The sequence below is a fragment of the Zonotrichia albicollis genome, chromosome 3, assembly GCF_047830755.1.
Source record: "Zonotrichia albicollis isolate bZonAlb1 chromosome 3, bZonAlb1.hap1, whole genome shotgun sequence".
NCBI lineage: Eukaryota > Metazoa > Chordata > Aves > Passeriformes > Passerellidae > Zonotrichia > Zonotrichia albicollis.
Window position 1 is genome coordinate 44,738,415 of NC_133821.1, and position 20,708 is coordinate 44,759,122.

At 41.5% G+C, this 20,708-nt stretch overlaps 1 protein-coding gene across 1 annotated transcript; it reads right to left on the reverse strand.

The window, feature by feature from the left end:
• Positions 1–155: 155 nt before the first annotated feature.
• LOC102075198 (protein ELYS) lies at positions 156–19,362 on the reverse strand. The gene is made up of 25 exons (XM_074537283.1): positions 19,113–19,362; positions 17,808–18,061; positions 17,165–17,345; positions 16,175–16,382; positions 14,914–15,030; positions 14,146–14,230; positions 12,597–12,747; positions 11,527–11,659; positions 11,259–11,440; positions 10,731–10,792; positions 9,918–10,046; positions 8,451–8,541; positions 8,273–8,362; positions 7,945–8,085; positions 7,077–7,181; positions 6,498–6,600; positions 6,076–6,199; positions 5,917–5,973; positions 4,779–4,925; positions 3,883–4,070; positions 3,565–3,709; positions 3,341–3,472; positions 2,026–2,173; positions 1,793–1,940; positions 156–1,296 (listed from the first exon to the last, which is right to left on the reverse strand). Exons 1-25 carry the CDS (start codon positions 19,231–19,233, stop codon positions 1,074–1,076), a joined length of 3,465 nt encoding a protein of 1,154 aa, XP_074393384.1. The 5' UTR covers positions 19,234–19,362; the 3' UTR covers positions 156–1,073.
• Between the last annotated feature and the right edge of the window lie 1,346 nt (positions 19,363–20,708).

Below are 20,708 nucleotides of genomic sequence, written 5' to 3' on the forward strand. Positions count from 1 at the left end.
ATTGCAGTGCCCTCTGGCTGTGGAGCGGTGCAGAATGACCCACTGCCTCTGACAGGGTAAAATACAATTGGGTACCCAATGCTTAAAGATTCAGTTATGACAACAGGTTATTTTTCAAATTTCCTGAAGAAACAAGGACATAGCATCTTGTTGCCTACAATGTTCTCTCCTGTCCCAGTAATTTTTGCGGTTTCTACGCTGCTCTTTTAAAAGGCACACAACCCTTATTCCACAAGGCAGTGTTTTCAATTGCTGTATTCCATATGCCAGTCAACAGAGCAACAGCCACAGCTTATTTCTGCACTAATTAATCAATCTGCACACAAGATTAAGGGATAGTGCTGTAAAAATACCTACACATCCTCATGGAGCAGTGTTCAGGTTTTCCTGGCTCGGAAATGTTTTACAGTATTGAAAGAGTTAGAAAGGAGAAGGATGAAGCTAGTTCAATAGTATAGATGATATTTCCTAACAAGAAAAAGGTTATAATTCAGGGAGATGGCAATGATTTCATTCAGGTAGGCAAAGGCAAAAAGATCAGACCCAAGCGGCCGTGTCAAGTGTTACTGCCTTGCACGGTAACAGTTTGATGGCAATGACTGGAAATACAGTTTAACACAAACACCTGATAGGCAAAACTGCTGCAGAGAGTCATCACTGAATCTGACAGAGACTGACATCACTGACATTGCTCAGTTGTCATTCATGACACTGGATTAAGAGTTTGAAACACAGTTCTTGATTGTAGATATGCACATCAAAATACACAAAGCTACTTGGCACTTAAATAATGACATGGTTAAGCTACAAATTGCATCCTTAGGCAGCTAAGTATAGACTGAAAAGTCCAGGTTGAACTTTGTTCCATGCAATAAAAACAAGTGTATTTCTCAAAGCTGTGGGACAAGGTGACCGCTGCAATTAACTGAAAACTAAACTTTCCCTCTGTGCCCGTTTTACTGCTGGAAAAGACTGTGTATACAATAACTACATGCATGCAAAAAATACCTCACCATTTGAATCCAGGGGTTTCATTTTAAACAAAGCTCACAAGCTTCTGGTTTGGTTGGTTGCTACTGACTTTTTAAAATACAAACCTTGACCACAAGAGGAGTTTCCAGTACATTCAGTTCTGATGCTCCTGGCAGATTGTTTTGGGAGCTGGAGCCCTGTGTATTTGCTCTCAGGGGGCTGGATGCCACAAAAGAAGTGGAAGCCCTGCACGGGGACTGCTGCTGGGTCTCATCCTGTGCCACAGAGTGAGAAGGACCAGGACGAACCACCAAATCCAGCAACCTGTTAAAATACTCATTTTAAACTAGGAAAATCAAGAAATAAATGAAAAAAAAGCATGCTGTGATGCTGACAACACGAACACTCAGTGAACAAGAAATATAGGTAAACCCTCAGTGCTGGGGTGATACATTAGGCCCACATGGAAGTGACAGGCACTTCTTTTTGTTCGTCTGTCAAGGTCTGTACACCAAGAGTTTGGTGGTGGTCAAAGCTTTAGTTTCAGCTGTCTTAAACTCTGCAAGCACATTTCTCATAATGTAAACACATGTATTTCCCTAACTAATATTATCATAGCAGAAAAGTATATTTCTCCAAATAGTACTTATGATGAATTGTGTCTCAAACGTATTTTTTATGTGCAGAAAAGCAAAACAAAGCTATTTTCACATGTACTCTCCCTCCAAGACACTAACATAATTGAAAGATATTTCTCTCCTTTTTCTGTCTCCCCTCAAACACATAGAACAAGGCTAAACTTTGTGAACAGGCTGCTTACTTCTTATATTCTGAGAAACTGGTTGTCTTGTTTCCTAGCCATGCTTCTTTAAATCTGGACAGTACTTTAGTGATTAAACTTGTTCTTGTGTGCACATTTCCTGCATTAGCCTGCCTTGTGGCTGTTGATAATGGCTTTGGCCTTGGCACTGTAAAGCAAGAGGGAGAAGTATCAGCCTTGTGCATTCAAAGTGACGGCCAGCTGCACATCCTCGTTCCCTTCTCTCAAATTACCTTCTCTTGAGACCGATGAAGGCAAACGGTACGGCTTGGCTCTCTCTACTGCCAGCTTCCTCTGGACTGTGGGAAGGACCTTGATATATTGGTCTAACAAAGAATTTCTGGCTACTGCTCGCTCTCTCAAGCGAGGATCACGACCATTCTGACAAAGGAAATGTGCAATGCAAGAAGTTAACAATTCACCAGAAGTTCATTGCACAGGACTGTCTCTGCTCTTTCCAACTAAGGCCGAAATTTGCTCTACAGACAAAGGAGAACAAATCCACTGCACAGAACCACAGCAAGTTCTAGGTTCCACCCAGGAGCACACATCAATTTCACCTGGTAATTTTGGATAAGTGCAAAGAAGACTGGAATAAAAGCAGAACATAAAACTCCTAGTTAAAAGGACTTTGGCACTTAGCAGAACCCTATTCTTACATAATTCTTAACACCTGCAATTTTCAAATGGCTTATGGAAGAGCAGGCTTTCCTCTGGTTATCGTGAAATAAAGATGTCTGAGATTACTGAATACACAGGGCAACTGCAAATTACGTTGGAAAAAATTATGGGAAAATTAAAACAAGAAAGTCTACCTACACACACCTCCTGTCTGGAACACAGTTTTCACATACAGTTTTCATACACTTAAACCTTCCAAGACTACCTTTTAAGTTTGATTTACTGGAAAGATACACTTTCAAAAAACAACACATATATCAGAGGTCTCTAAGAGAAATGCACATAATGCAAAATTTTACCTCGATATTTTGAGAAACAAAATAGGTTAGAATTTACGTCATAAAACTGGTAGCATGAAACTACTGGAATCAGAGAGCTTGCACTATAATTTGAGAAAATAAAAAACCCAAAACCACAACTAAACCCCACTACATATATTTGACCTGTTAAGCATCCCGGCAGCGCTCAGGTGAGATACAAGATATGACAGACAGCATACTGTTTATTCCACAGAAAAAACTTACACAAATAAGTTCCCTACCTAAACCATATATAACAGCAGGATTTGAGGAACTGAATGAAAAGATGGGATGGCAGAAAAAAACCCCTATTTTTTCATCAGATACAAACAAACTTTGTTTCAGTGGTTCACTCCACTGAACATTTAATTTATAACTTCACATGGCAGTTTGCAATAGTAAAATTATTTCAGCTACCTTTTAGGTTCAGCTGTAACTTGACATGCAGGAACTTATTCCTAGTCTTTCAAAGAAGGGTATAAAAGACAAAGATTTTTCTTGAAGACTATCAAAAGTGATCAGTCACACTGACAGAAACTTGCATACTCAACAGAACTGCTACCCTTACCGTCAGATTGGCCTTCATGGACTGATTCAGCTGGAGTGCTGGGATGTAGTTGGCACGCTGCAGATGGTGGACTAAGAGGAATTCATGATTCTGAACACCAGATTTGGTCTGTAAAAACTTCTCCAAACACTCCTGTGAGAAATAACACATTTCAAACATCATTACCATTCTGCCTTTTCTCTTGCCAAAGAGACAAGGCTTTTTTGTTTCTTCTCCAAACTCACTTTTTCTGTGTCTGTGAAGGGCAGCTTCAGCAAATCCTCCATCAGCCCCATCTCCTGACAGATTTCATACATGTGCTTTAGCAGCTCCTCTATGTTTAACTTCGTGGTGTGTTGCTGCAACAGACCCCAAGCCTCCACCATGCACCTGCAGTTAAGGTTTAGGACATGGAAAGGAATGGGAACACGGAGGCCACAAAGATGCCCCACAGTGATGGTACCCATTCAAAGCTCAAAGGAAATGGTGGAGAGCCCCATTTGTGCCATCAGTTCTCCACATTTCCCAAGATGTGAATGCCAAAAGAGGGGAGGTTTCCTTACCTGTTGGACAAGAGCACGGTGAGGAACAGCCGCACCTCGTTGCTGCTGGACATGGACGGCTTCATCATCTGCATGTACCTGAGGGCTCGCCTGTGCTCCCCCTGGCACATCAGGGACTGGATTATCCTCATGTGCTGCCATGACACTGTCTTGAGAGTAGCTGGATGGAAGAGCAGGGCCAGGGAATTCTGGACAAGTTGAGAACAGCTTCATTACCATAGATGCAAACACCCATGCAACAAAGAGTCAAAACTTTCTACAGCAAGGCTGGACGTGGGTTAGACCAACTGAGAGGTCTAAATAAGAAAATACTTGATCCAGGACACATCAGTAAAATTCTTCAGTATTTGCAGGGAAAAAAATCAGTGATACAATTGTGAATGTCTTAAAACTAACGATTCAGATTTTTCTAAGTTCACGAAATTCTGTGTACAAACATCTCTTTTTATAAATACATTACTAAATAATAAGTTACTTGACAGGTGAAAAACAACCTAAAGCATTGGGAAGATAAGGCAGACATATCACTCCTGCAGTCTTTTGTCTCAAATGTTCCTGCTACCATCAGCTTCCATGCTTCAAGTACCAAAAACACTCTTAGAATCAGTGCCCAACCAGTCAGCTGAAAACCTCCTAAAACAGAGATGGCTTTAAAAATTCAAACATTATGCATTATTTATGCTGATTATGCCTTTGTTTCAATCAATTTCTGTCAAAGTAGTTAAAACAAAATTTCAAATCACAACTTGTTGCTGAAGATGTCAGACCAGTGTTAAAAAGAAGCTTCTTATGCTCTTAGGTGCTTGTAACACCTAAGTAGCAATTGTTAAAAATATTTTAGTGGTTACTGCTCTGCAGTGCAAAGTGTGTGTCTTATTCAACTGTTTCATACTTACTTCATAATCATTGTGATCTAGAAGCCAAAATCCTCGAATCAGTTTAACAAGACCCCAAGGGATAGCAAAGGCAGTTAGAAAGGAAACAAGTAAAGTTTCTGTTTTATTTGGAAAGAAATGGATGATATCCAGCAGCAAGTAAATTGTCTGAGAGTATCTAATTAAGGCGAATAAATTGCTAAGACCAAAAACTTGTATCACATTACACTTAGCAAAAGAATGAAATAAGAATAGGAAAGTCGTAGAAAGCAGAACATCCCAAGGTATTGATCTTGCCATTTTAAGCTATAAAAACCCATTATATCAATAGGCAGGTCCTGATCTCAAAACTGTATTCTGAATATACTTCCAGAAAGAAACACTTGAGGATTTCTGTAAGGCAATCAAAAAGGCAAATATTGGGTGTTTATATACTGCTCTTACAACCCCAGGCTTCTGCTTCTGTCAGTGAAGCTACCAGTTGGACAGGCAACACTCTTAAACATTCAATGCCTAATTATTAAAGAAAACAAGTTCTACAGCTGTTTATTCTCATTTCCTGTCTTCACAAAACCAACACAAATTATGGTGCCCTTACAATGTAACTTGGCACTGACTGCTGGAAACGGTGTTTAAAACTGCATGTGGATCCTGTCTGACTAAGGCAGCATGGGTTCACAACCATTTTTAACCCTTTGCTTTCCAGCCTCTCTTCTTCATTTAGCCAACAAACAACAAAGGAAAGTCTGCATGTTCCAGCAGCTTAAAAATTAGGCTTCAGCCCAATGACTGTTCTCAACCCCCTCTTTATTATTCTGTGTGCTTGTACTTTTTACACAAAAAAAAAGCAAACACTGTTAGCTGGGCTGGGAAACAAATCAGCAACTGGAAAACCACTGCTGTTACAAACCCTTCTGTTCTGAAGCAGCATATTTCAGGCACTGTTCTAATACACACTCCTTTGCTACAGAAAGGAGCGCTTTAAAAAATTAAAAACTATTACATTTTGGAAGAAACTAAGCAAGGTTTTTATCTTGAATATTTTAGGGAACCTGTTTGCTTGTATCAGAAAAGAATTTGCAAAAAACACATAGGTGACAAATATGTAAGAACATTATGTTGTTATTACTGAAGGAGAAATAAAATCTGGAAAGGATACAATTGCATGTTTGTTGCTTTCTTCAATGCTTTCTAGCAAATAGAGATCCAGCAGTGCCTGAAATGAAAGATGAAAAGGTTTTCTAATGCTCCTGTCTTCCACCATCATTGGCTTTAGGGGACTGCTGCTGCTGGGGTTTGCAGTGACCACAACACTCACATGTAAACTAACAGGTGGGTATTTCCCAGTGCCGCCTTCATCTCTCTGCCACAACTTCTCCACTTCCTCTCCCAGCTGGGAAACCATTCCATCAATCATCAAGCAATCAGAATCCCATTTGCCTCTGCAACAAAAGGGACCAAGGGCTTGCACAGAGTAAAACACTCATTCCAGCCTCTCAGTGTCACAGATTCTGGAGTCAGAGCAAAGATGGTCCTCAGCTCACAATAAACTTATTCATTAAGGAGTCCCAAGTACAAACCCAAGAGAAGAGTGCAATGACCTTTTGGGTTCCACTTTTGCTTTCATGCTCTGTTATGTGTAATGCCAAGGAGAGCAGACAAAGGGTTTTAACTGAAAAAATAACCACTCTCACACAGTCTAACAGTGGCAGCTTTCTAGAGAATTCCTCTAAGTCTTACCTTGACAAGCGCTCGAGTTTCTGTCGGTGACCCATATAGTAGCTCTGAATCAGAGGGTAATCGTAGAAAGGTCTGGACAAATGAATGTGATCATCTTGATCATCTTTAGGTGATAAAGTAAAAGCAAGTTAAATTAAGACCACATTTTTCAACTAAAATTTTGCTCTAGACAGACAGAAATCACACAACCTCAAGAAGCCTCCAACTCAAAGAATCCAATCCTGTTTCTGCCTTTGCTAAAGGAGAACTAAGACAAAACTACTACGGCTGCAAACTGCAGAACTACAACTACTTCTTCTCTCAAGATCAGTTTCAAGTTTGCTGGTGATGCTGCATTCAGACCACATCGGGTAAGCTCAAGGCTACTCCTAAATAAACCACTCTCAAAGGGAAGAACTTTTTGAACACGTGAGCATCTGTAAAATGATTAAAGCTGAAAATGGAATTTATAAGGTGTCTCAATTAAGAACATTTCCAACGTGCACTTTCACCTCAAGCAATAAATCAAAGGTTCAAAACATGCAGGTACTGCTTTTACTATCAAAATGAGTGTGCTGGTACTACAGGCTCTGTGCTTACCTAAACCTTCAGGAAGGAGACTGGATCGACAGAACCAGATCACCACTTGTGCATACAAAAAAATGAGGCTGGTTACCATCTGCTTATTTGTCAAGTCTGAAAAACCTGAAAAAAAGGCAAAACATTATTTGAGTTTTGCAATTCCTTTCATTTTACAAAACCCCCTTTGCAGAACAAACAGAAAGTATGAACAAACACAGTGGAAACCTGTCTTTGTAGTTGTCCCTCTGGATCACTTATGAATTTGAAGGAAAAACCACCATTCCAACCCCCACCAAAAAAAAACCCAGTCACTACAAAGAAACAGAACCACTAAGGATTGAAATTGAAAAATAAAGCCTAAACTATAAGATGTACTCAAGAAGACAACATTTGTTTTCCATATAGCAGAGATTTTTACTTTAGCAAAAGAGATTATAGTCCTCTTTTTCCCTCAAGATGCCAACAACAATTTTTAAAATCAGAAGCCAAAAAACCTCAAGGAAATTGCTTTACTCATTTTGGTTTCCTTTCTATTTCCCAGCAATTTGTACACAACTATCAATTGCTAGCTAACAATTAGGAACACTTCTCAGCATTACCACACTCAGCTGCTGCAATTGCTGCCCAGGTGATTACTCAGCTCAGTGCTGAACAAGTGTACCTGCTCCTACCCAGCCTCATGAACTCCACAACAAGCTGCTCCCCTGAACTCAAAGGGGCTTAAATCAAAGTCCCAACTGATCAGATTTAAACCCCTCCTCCCAGCTCAACCTGACTCTCTCCCAACCATCCAAAACAACAGCAGCTCCTGTCTCCACAGTTACAACCCCAGCATCCTTCCAAAAGTTAAAAATCACACCAAAGGCCCAGCAGGGCTCTCACCAACCTTTCTCTGTAAGCTCTCGGGCTTCTGCTAGGAAACAGTTCAGGACTGTGCTGAGGTTGCTCAGCAGCAGCTGGCAGTGCTGGAGGGACTGCAATGTCTGCGGGTCAATGAAGTTGCAGGAGCCGTCAAACAGCGTAACACCTTGTCAAGGAGAAACATTGAATCAACACTCAGCACAGCAACTGCACACTTCCAAACTTCAACACTTCAACACCCACAAGAGTCTTCAAGAACCACTTAAAGAACCAGTAGCAGACACTGGCAGAGTACTGAAGAAGATCCTTTACATAGAATGACTCAAGGTTTTAAAAACCAGACCACTACTCACATATTTGGTCCAGTTCATCTTTTGTACAGATCACTTTGTTCCACGTCCACTCAAGAATAAACCGTAAATTTACAGCAGAACTTGGCTGCTCTTTAAAAACAGAAAACAAAAAGGACATGAAGCCATGATTTCTAACCAAAACACACACACAACACAAGAACAGTGGAAGCAGCATTACCTTCAGAAGTCCAGTGTTTAATGCATCCCGTCAGAAGGTCTAAAGAGCCTGTCTGCACAGCAGCTGACAGCACTGCCTCCAACTGCTCCTCCTACACAGAACAGACAAAAGCAAATCACAACCTCACACACTTTTCCTCTCAGTCTCACCTTGATAAACACTGCACTTTCTGTTGGTGACCCATGTAGTAGCTCTGAATCAGACACTACCTGAGCCACTGACAGAAGTGTTTGCTGCTGACTGGTTACCCACTCAGACATCAGCTGCAAATGCTGCTAGTTCCATATTCTTGACTCTTTCCTCATTCTAGCCACAAGCTGGACTGCTGCTTGGTTTGAGGAACATAGGAACGTTTTCCTCTGACATTTCAACTTCATGCAGGCTAGTTTCAATCTCTATTTCTGTGCCTCAGGGTTTCAGTCTTCATTCACTGAGTCCCAGTTAACTATTTGCAGTAACATCCCCTGCTAACACCCATTATGCACTGTGGGCACACCCCTTTGCCATCAGGAACACGTGAAGGGAACAGAGCAAACACCACTGTGTTTGCATGGAGACAGTGAAGCTGAGGCCAAGCAGCTCCTGAGACCAGCAAGACAGGAAGCAGCTCTGACAGCCAAAACATTAGGTTTCAATTTGTCTAAGCACCATAAAAAATGGGAAACATTTCAGTTCTAATGGTCTGGAATTTCAGGCTGTTCAATTACTGTATTCTAATGCCATGGCAGTCCTTGAGAAGGATAATGCACAGGCATGCACACACATGGAAATAATGTAGCAGCTAATTCCAGCTGGTGTTCAGACATTTATGTCTGAAATGATCCTGCATAGAAATTGACATTTTTCTTTTTTTTCCTTGTCTCTCTTTTTTCTAAAACATATTCAAAAATATGTTTTCCTTCTAAGTTAAATTATTACATTCGAAGACATTTCTACACATTCTGTCATTTGAAAGCATGTGTGATACTTCCATCTTTTTCTGAAATCTGGTTTCAGACAAGGAAATATGCCCAATACTGCTTAGAGTGGCCAAGGAAATTCAAACCCAAGCTTCTTGACTTAATTCTGAAATTTCTCTTTCTAGCATCCAAAAGCAATCCCTCCTCAAATGCATAACAAGTCTCTGAACAATGTAGTCATAATTCAGGAAATGACATCATAAAACTTCTTGCTTTCCCAAGTTACTTCCCAACCAGAGCTGACATCAGAACATCTAATCAGAATATAAGAGCCTACGTCAGGCTTGCAAAATAAGCACTATGTGGGCTGGGTCAGCTTGCACAGAGGGTTCTTCCAAGTCAAATTCAGAGTTTGGGTCTAAGAATATTATTATTTCTGCTAAATAATGTCAACACCTGCCTCTTAGAATAACTTGCAAGTAAAATTCAGATGGTCATGTCTTGTAGCCTCTACAGCCTTCAGACAAGATGGATATATTTCCCCCTGGATTTTCCAGCATACACCCACCTGACTCAGACTGGATGGCTGGACATCAACCAGTCTTGGAGACAGCAAGCCAGCTACAAGACACCGAGAGTAGCTGTCACGGATGGCTTCACTTATTAAAGGACCAGATTTCTTCAAAAACTTCAGGGTCTGAAACATCAATCAAAACAGGTTAAGACAGCATTCAATCACAAAGGTTTTGCCTTAAAAACAACAGCCAAACTAATAGTTTCACTTTTTAAAAAAATACCCTGTAGAAGAAAATACCAACCCTTGCAATGCTAAAGGAAGCATTTTCTAGCCTCTCTATCAATACACAGGACTGGTATTTTCCCTGACACAACTTACATTTTGTAAAAGTTAAACCTAACACACAACTTTAAATCACACATCTGTGCTTGTTTGTGCCAAAGCTGAAATATTTAGTGAGCTAGAACTTAATTTGAAGGGGTTTGTCAAAAGCTGTGAAGTGGCTCAGAAATCAGAATTTGGTCAAGGTTGACAGAAAAAACATGCATTTCTTCCTCAACAGTTAAATCACTTTTCCCTCTCTCCATGCTCAAGTTCATCAGGGATCAAGACCCCACCTCCACACCATACAAAGAAGTAAACATTTCCCCAGCTTCCACCACACCCGTCCTTTCCAGCCATTCAATCCCTGCTCATGCCTCCCTACAACAGTGCCATCTGCATGAAACTGGCACGATAGGACTGCAGCTATGCCTGTGGATGGGCAGTGTGAGCATCAAGTGGTCTCTGACACCCAAAGCACTGCAAGAGAAAAGTTACCAAAGGTTCATCTCTTGACACTCTCAATACAGTAAAAAACGTCACCTCCTTCTGGAAGCCGGTGCAAGTCATGTGAACAACTCCCGAGCTGAGCAAGCACGTCACGTCTGCAGAAACAAGGAACATTTGACAGACCCTGGCACCTCCTCACCAGTTCAGGCTTTATAAATAGTGCTGTCTGCAAAGACAAACCTCCAGCACCACTTTCCTTCCTCACATCACTTACACACATCCCATAAAAAGGAGTTACTCTCTGTCTCTAGAAACTTGAGTGCTACCCAGTGCTGTGCTTTGGGCCTCAGCTCAGAGGCTTTTCATTTTGGGACCACCACCCCTTCCCAGGCCATGTTACAGAAGCTCCAAAACCCAAAACTCAGCTGCCTGTCTGATATGTTTCACAAGACTAAGTGCCTTGCCAGGACACAGTAACCAGGTTGGAGAAGGTTTGTGGGGCTTTTTTTGGATTGGTTTTCATGTGACAAACAATGAACAAGAAAGAGAACCACTCAAGTGGCATTTCACCTCCACCAAAGCTTGCCACTTGATTCAAATGAAAAGCAGTGAAATACCTACCAAAATTATAGGTGCTTGGATTAAAGAACTGTTCAGGTGGTGGATAAGAAGGAGGAACTCCCCGACTCAGACTACGCTCGTGTACCAGAATATCCAAAATGAGGTTTGGAGAAGTCATGCTTATTACAGGATCCAGTGACCACAGGGCAAAATAGGGGCAATCATGAAGGAATTCTTCTGGCCTTAAAGAAAACAAGTGCATAAGCTCAATAGCAATTTTCAAATTAACCTTTTGTAGGGATATTGAAACATCTTAATTAAAACCTACCCTGGTGACTCTGGCATTTGGGCATGACACCAGCGATTGATGTCAAACACTCCCAAATGAACAGATGGTTTTTCTTGACCATAGGTATTCACTTGCCAACTGAAGATTGATACACTGGTGTTAGGAGAGATTACTGTCAAAAACAAGACATTGTTTCTTACTGTAGAAAATATGAGATATTTGCTGTTATTTCATTCATGAAGCACAGCATTTAGGAATGATAAAAAAATTTATAAAATAGCAACCATCTCTGCAATAGGTTTCAGTGCCTCTTTTTCTTATTCAAAATATATTAGTTTTAAGCAAAATCAAATACACAATTATTAATTAAGTTTTGCATACTGAATGAATAATTATTTGGGGGATTTGGGGTTTTTTAATGTGGTGAGGTGGTTTGTATTCAGTCAGCTGTCATGCAGGATACCTTGGTAGTTTTCCAGCTACTTTTTCCCAAGCCTGTAGCATTGCAAAAGGTGTTTGAAAGTCCTACAACTGGCCTTGGTCCATCAATCCAGCCTGTGCAGATCCCTCTGCAAAGCCTTCCTAACCTCCAATAGATCAACATTCTTGTTCATGATGATGTTGTCCCAGATTTACTGAGGGGGCACTCGATCCCCTCATTCAGATTATTGATGAAGATATTTCACAGGACTGGCTCCAGTTCTCAGCCCAGGGGAACTAGATTCATCGGATGCACACTGGATGCAGCCAGAGGCTTGAGCAGGATAAAAAACAATTCAGGTAACATTCCTAAGCAATAGAATGATCTTACTGTTCAATGCAGACAACTGGCAGAACAAACTGACTGACCACCCTTATACAGATGACCCCATACACTGCTCTAACATCCCAGCAAACATAAAATAAAGCCAACTTTCTCCCTTAAAAGATTATGTTCAGAGGGATAAGAAGTCTCATATAACTTAAGCATACAGGTTTTTCAATAAGCCCAACAAGGTCAGCTAGATGAATATTTTAGACTTTAGGACTGTGGGTACAGAACAGCATTCATTGCTCAGCTTTCCAAACCATGCAGTTCAGAATAACCAAGCAGGGACATCAGAACAGACCTTCATTAACGTTATCCTCTCTGTCAGCATGGTTGCAAAATTTTTCTATGGTCTGACATCTGAGGAATTTAGTATTGCTGGTCTGCCCTCTCCAGGGAAAGATTCCACCAGAGAGATCTAAACTGAAGAGCTTGACACAACATGTAAAATCCTGGGGGGAAAAAATTAAGAAGAGAGGAAAGGCAATTCTGAAATAACAATATACATTATATCCAAGTATGAACTAATGCAAATATCTGACATAATATGCTTATTTTACAGTACGTTTCCCATCAACAGGAATTACATCTGACATGCAAGAGAATTAAGCGTCAAGTCACAACAGGCAAGTTTTACTCTAAAGGCTTTTGCACATTTTCAGAATTTAGCATTTCCCTAACATTAGTCTACATCTAAACACGTTTTGTAGAATTCCTTGCATCATCAAAGTGCCTTTGCAAACCTGAACATATACTTACAAAGAGACATCTAAAACAATGCAACACATCTTCACACAAAGCCTCTGCTCCGTGTTTTGATTACAGAACCTGACATTAGAGCAGCTAAAGGTCTGTCCCGAGATGTTATTGATAGGCACATCAGTAGATTGAGCGCTCATCTCTCTATTAACAATGAGAACTTCCTAGAGATTTAAAACCTTCTTTTAAATCCCATGAGCTTTTATCAGGGAAATATCCCTCAATTCCTTATGGCGAGGACATGGGATAAACATGGACAATGTGTTTAAGATTTCGAATTACTACAGAGCAAGAAACTGCTTTGAGACACTCAGAAATAGATATACAGAAAGGATGGCCCTGAACCTCTGCCACCACCATTTTCTAAGGAAGCAATAAGTGAAATACTGTCTTTCCAGTACAGCCTTCATTTAACCTACCATAAAATATGTGTGTGTACTGTGGACAAATAGCAGCTCTACAATAAAAAAGCCCAACAAAACACCAAACTAAAAAAAAACCAGCAAAACCACTTCCAAGCAAAAAATGAGTTTCCAAAGCTTTCAAAGATAACTGGCATGAAACAACACATTCTCTTTCTATACATTTAATTCATTTAATCTGAGAAGAGACAAGCTTTCTCTTAATGGTTCCAGGAAATGCTACAAATGAATATCAAAGGTGTCTAAAATAAATGAATAAATTAAAAAGTTTTTCATTATTGAAAAGAAAAAATGGTAACATTTGTTCTAAAACATGCACATTCTATTCTATTTTATTCACAAATTTTGGAAATAACATATTCATATGCACAGTAATTAAGAAAAACTAAAACCATCTCTTTGAAAAACTAACATGAAGCCTAAGCAAAGAATCTCATCTTATAAAATGACTAATGATAAAATCAATTTTAATCAAAAATGCAGACCAGAACAAGATGTCCACTATACCAAGGGACAGTTCCATACGATAAAGCACTATAACTCCATAAACTCATCAAAATTCATTTTAATGACTAGAAATTTCAGCTGTCATTCATATACAAGGAGCCAACTTAACTGATACTCAGGGAAACTTTAGCTTTTAATCTCTCACATACAGGCCTGTCTTACCTCATACATGACTTCTCCTGATGCCAGACATTTCCTGCCACCAAATGCTAACTTCAAGAGATGTAAATTCACAGCATTCCCTTCACTGAAAAAGGTATAAATGAGGAGAGTTGATTACAAAGCTGCTTTACAATCCTCATTATCATTTTATTAGATCTAGGCTGGATCTAGACTGAAAGTGACTTAAGAGCATGCTCTTGCTGAAAAGAAAAACACTGCTTCCCACATGCTTCCCAATGCATGATAATTGCTCACACTTAGCCAGTAAAACAGAGGAGGAAATTTTTACACAAACAGCTTCAGGGGCAAATGCTAACTATGCCTTTGTTTAGAAAGCTTTAATATGCAGTATGGACCTAAAATTGTTGGAAATAGCTTTACACAGTAAACCATTCTCCATGAAAACTGCTTTGAAGTCAAGCTCAAGAAGACTGCCAGTTTATGAACAGCTGAGCTAAGTAGTTTGCTGATGCTGAGAGGTAGGGTTTTCCTCTTCCCACCTAAGTTCCAGTCCCTCTCTTGCATGCAGTGCACCCTTCTACACTCTCTTATTCCTTATTCCAGCTGGAAGCCATTGATTTGTTTGCTGAACACTGCTCCTTTTCTGCCAGGGAAGCTGAACTAGCACACAAGGACTCCAGAGATTTCTGAAGCTCTCATGGAGCAACCAGCAATACTGTCATTGTCCTCTTTCAGGGACAACTCTATGTGAACTAATATTAAAAAAAAAAAAAGCAAAATCAATGGCTTATTGTAATTTTTATTCACCTTTGTTGTGTAGACTGAACAGCCCATAAGTAGCAACAATTTTGAAGATCATTCTCAGGCTCTTGAAAAGTAAGAGCACAGACAGGAATCCTTTCTCCTCCAACCTGAGTGTAGTGCCTACAGGTTTGAAAAAAAAAATAGAAAAGACAAATAATGGGGGCAAGCAAGTGACTACCTTTTATGCAGCAATCAAGGTGAGGAGATTTCTGTCCATCAAGCAATAACCTCTGTTTATGTCCTCCTCTGCCTGAGGAGGAGGAACAGAAATGATTGGTTCAGCTGCTAGAGAAAATACTGTTCCTATTTGAAGCCTACTTCAACATATTGAACTTATAATGCAGTAAATCTGAACATATTTTAAAAAACAGCAAACAGAAGGAGTTTCTCATTTCTTTATTGGGCATTGTAACAAACATTTTATTTCAGACTTCTGAACCTTAGTTGTACCTTCACAATCTTTTCCTGATGCCTAATTATGCCTCCACTATCTATTTATGTATCAGTAACTATGGCGAGTAACTGCAGATTTGCTAAAGTAAACCCCTGTCTGAATTTTGCCACGTATTTAAAGTTACATTGCTTTTCAGCAGCTTTTAAATAATTTCTTAATTTTACTATTGTTTATAAATATATATGCTTCTTATTCTCATCTTCAAGGCTTCCAAGGAAAAATTGGTCCATGTACATCAATGCCTTGGAATAGGTCAGCCCCCTACTTGCATCAAGGCTGAAATGTAGGAAAGAATATGCTTTCAGGCACAGATCAGCTATTGAATTATCATGTCTCACTAGTTTCATCCTGGTCCCTTAAAAGATATATAATCACCAAAATCACATTATTCAGATACTGAAGCCTTTCAGTGCATGCTATCATTGCAATAACTGGTTCTAAAAAATAGTTTCTAAAACCTGTCTCATGGAAAAACACACATTGCCTTGTTTCCCTAAATATGACTGAACAGAACAAACTGACTTAGAAAAATAAGATCTCTCACATCCCTGCTGTCTGACATGACCCAGTACATTCCACAAGACCTCTATGAACAGGCACAGTAAGAAATCAATTGCAGTCCATGGAAGAGAAGGCGCTGTACTTAATCCATGTATGAGTTAATACTTCAGAAGAGGATTTCTGAATACTCCAAGGTTATACCCAACCTCCCACTCACAGAAAAAGGGCTCTTGAAACTAATATATTTCCTGAAGCAAAAAATTGGGACTCCTGCACCACCAAGCATGCCAACGGGAAGTGACTACTTACGCCTTCTTCAAGGTTTTCATGTTCCCCAGCGACAAGTAGCCATCAGAAAATCCCACAACGAGCTGATTGCTTCTGCTTATGTAGCACAGGGTGGATACTGCTGTTCCTGAAGGACTTCGCAACTGAAAACAGAGATGCCTCCCTTCCCTGGTCACAGCTTCTCTTCTTTGGGGAACTTCAGCAGGAATTCTAGTGACAACTTCTAGATCTGAACACATAAAAGCATGTGAGAAATGAATGCATTTTGCCACTTCAATTGCATTTTAAACTGATGTGATTATACAACATGTATAATCTAATTCTGCAAATGGAATGCCCATTTGTGCAGCATCTTTGCTGGCTATTCCTGTTTCTGCACCCATTCAGAGAACAGAAGGACTCTCCAATGGGACAGGTATTCTCTCTCCTATTTCAAAACTGGGTACAAGTGTAACTATTGGAGACAAATTCCTTTATTTGGCCTCATGAGGAAGCTACTTGAAGGGATATGAACTCCTGAAGCCACTCTTACAACACCCAAAACAGTGTCTGCCATCTGAAAACACAAATTGCAGGATTCATTCACCCAAACGAAGGACTTTTGATAAGCCAGATTTATTGTAAAACACAAGCCTAAAGCCTGCTCCAAGCCATTGATGGGAACAGGAGAACACTCCCAAGGAATCTGGTACCCCTGACACAACTTCCTATCCCACAGCTGCACTGACTCAAATGGAAAAATTCCTACCTCCCACTGGCAAGAATCACAGGGAAAAAGGGATGTGGGCAGCAAGAGCCCTTCTGAACATCAGCAGGAGCATTAAGCCACTCCATTTCTGGATCAGTTCAGAGCCACACCATGTCAAACTGCTGTCTGCAGTCAGCAGTGGGCAGTGTCAGAAATGCCAGCAGTCACTCAGCACACTGGGATCTTCACTGGGACACAAGCTGGGTTTTGAAAGGAAACACATTCTCTTACTTCAAAACTCAAGTTTAAAAACTGCAGCTTACCTGATGCTTCTACTTCATTCTGACTGCAAGATAAATCATCCAAACAAAGGTCAACCAGAAGGACATGGCCAACATCTGTGGCCACCGCTGCCACTCCAAAGAGCCATCGCAGACTCTGGTGCAGGTGCCGCGTGCTCACGCTGGCTCCGCCGTCATTGCTGATGGGCTCGATGGCAGTCACCTGCAGGGAGCGGTACGGCAATGTCAGAGCCTGTGACAGCTCCAGGAGGAACCCTCAGAAGGGAAGCCAGCACCAGCACATCAGAAACAGGACAGGAAATACAGGTTCGTAAGACTTAAAACCAAATCATTGCTCCCTATTTTACCTGAATGATGCCCTTCTGCCTCATACAAACCAGGAAAATTTGGGAAAATACCACACAGAAGTCCTGAAAGATCCAATCACTATAAACCCACAAGGAAAATAATACCAGAAACATGGTGCTCCTTAGGGCCTTAAAACAAAAATGCAGAAAGGGGTGTTTAGAAAATGGCTCTCTTGGCGAGTACTCTGAACTGACAATATTCTAATACAATTCAGAAAAGACACAACCTTCAAAGAGAGGCTCCAAAGCTTTTCCTGAAACAGGATTATGCAGTACCAAACAACACAAAACCTTCATTTCCCCAAAAAGATACATACCCTTCCTGAAAAAGCAATTGCTTTAACCACTTTAGAGGTCCCAAGGTCGTACAGGCAGAGAACACTTCCCTCTGCTTCCTCCAAGCCAACCAGGAGCCCAGTCCTCTTCTGCCAGGAGAACTCCTTCACCACGCGGACGGCGGGAGGCTGCTCGCTGACCCCGCTGAAGCGATAGGCAGAGAGCCGCTCTCCTGTCACCGAGTTCACCACCTCCAGCTGGGGGCCACACGCCAGCCACGCCAGGCCACTCCTGCCTGCAGGGCAACACGAGCAGCGCTCACCAAGTGCCAGCAGCACAACTGCAACAACAGCCAGGCCACCGCGCCCTTCCCTCAAATGCCACAGAGGGAAAGGCCAACCCACCACACCTGGACAATCATTTTAAATCACCCACTGCAATCCTCAACCAACACTTCTTAAAATTAGTAACCCCATTCTTTTGCATTTGTACTTGACAGTCCTGCACTCAAGAACATTCACTCTTTGGGATAAAGGTTACAATAGACTGGGCTCTAGTCTGTACACCATAATTGGCCTGGTTTTGCTAAAGAACACCCAAATATGTACAGGAATACAAGTCTCAAAGCATACTTCAAATGCAGCCCATCTAAACCAATTCAGTTCCAGTTTAAGAATTTTGCTTGACACATGACTACTCTGGGCAGCGATTTGGACAGGAAATTCTCTTAAAATGGGCACTGCATATGTAATTCCAACTTTTACATGAGCTGATCCCAGAAAGAATTTAACAAGTGGTGTTTCACCAAAGAGTTTAACTCTTGCTCCTCTACTGAGGGACTTTAAGCTCAAAGGAAGGATGAGCTCCATTACAGCAACTACAGCCAGGTAGATAAGATTCTACCTGGTCTTCACAGAAGCCCAGACATCCAGACAGGCCTCCAGCCCTACCTTCAGATCACCTAGAAAGTCAACTGCCTAATCTGCTTAGCTGTTGTCAGCCACTCTCACTGGGTCCTCAATCTGCATCCTACTAAATACCTTGGAAACACATGAGCTGGTAAAAAGAAATTTGTCCCAAAACAACACGATTTCTTCCTTGAAAACTGCCTTCCATTTCATTCAGAACTCAGGAGGGCATGGTCAGCTATATTATTTAAATAGCACAGGACTGGAGCAGGCTGTTGCACTTTCAATGCTTCTAATTGTTAAAATATCCTGGTAGCACTGTCAGAACACCTGATCCATTTTTCTTAACAAAACCAACCTGATGCCATAACCCTGTGCTTCAGGCAACAACAACTTCACACCAAATCCAAATTTAAAGGAAAATGCAAAAATGCTCACCTCCAGAAAACTTCCCACACAGCACAGAGTCTAGGGTGATCTCATCCTCCCCAAGTGCCTCAACAGTCACCTCTGGAAACTGCAGCAGACTGCTCGTTACCTGAGCTGTTAGGTCTCGCATTCTTCACTGGAGATAAAGAAAAAAAGGCAAAGAGACTCATGTCAGCCATAAATATCTTTGAGACTGACCCAAGCTTCATCAGTATGCAGTGACAAATCTCCCAGACATTGTTTGTAGCTCATTATTGCTCAAAAGAAATGGCACTTGGGACAGTTTTTCATCTCACAGCAGAGCATGAGGAGAATCTTGAGCTTTTCTGATACCTATGAGATCAAGAAAAAGTACACAGAGGGATGAACAAGATAAATAACAGGGAATAGAACAACACACCGATTTCAAGTCCACTCATACATTTTAGCAAGATTTGATCTCAGAAAAATAATATTTAAAAAAGTTTATGATTGGCAGGAAGCATAAACCTATAGCAGAAGATAAGAATTAGAAAGGATTTCAGCACTCTATCCCAATAGATCCCAACAGCTAAGATTCTGTATTAGATGCAGACCAAAGGTTTGATTTTCCTTTAAGTGAGGAAACAAAACCAGCACAAATCAGAATTGGACATTAGGGTAAATTTACCCAGCTATCTGCTGTGGCTCTTGTCTGACACAACTCTGGTTTCATTCAAGAGTTGCAGCCTGTCTAACAGGGCTAAGCAAGCAATAGATCCTAAAGTCTGTGCTGAGTCAATGCTTGTCTCTACACTGCTTCCTTTACCTGGACAGACAGACATAGGTGCCTAGGGGCTCAGTACAGAACACAGCAGTGAAGTATTTCACTGCTCCCAGCACAAGTTCTACAATCTTGGCTTTACAACAGAATTCTAGAATGGCCTTCTGGACCCACTGGCAGCCATCTCATCCAACCTGAGCTGTTCGTCCAAGCCCTGCTGCTCAAGCCACCACCTAGAGCAGGCTGCCCAAGGCTGAATCCAGGTGGAATTGGAACATTTAATTCTCCAACAGGTTTTTACAATCAGCAACCTGACAAGAACAACTGCAGCAACACCTGCAACCCATGCAACAGGGCCTGGTGTTCGCTGACTCTCTCCTGCCAGTTTAAGGATTCTGTTCTCTCCACCACACCAGCAAACCAGCGCCACACCAGGAAAGGCCTGTCACCACTGTTTGTCCAAAACGACATCGGACACCTTAACTCCCAGAGCAGCCAGGCAGGCAGTCCTTGGCTGCCAGCAGCAGGGCCGCCTGCAGGAGCGCCGCAGCCCGGCTAAGCCGCGGCCACGCCGTTGTCAGGGCCGCGCCGAGCGCACGCCCCGCCTCCACCGGCAGGGCCTGCCCGGGCAGCTGGGCCGGCTGCTCCCAGAAACAACGTATCCATCCATCCGTCCATCCATCCCCGGCACCGGGAGCCACCACGGAAAGGGGATACTGAACTTTGGGAGAGCATCCAGAGGAGGGCAAGGAAGATGGGATTAGGGGGAAACTGTATGAGGAGTGGCTGAAGTTTCGTGGTCTGTTCAGCCTCAGGAGGCTGAGGGAGACCCCATTGCAGTTACACCTTCCTTGTGAGGGAAG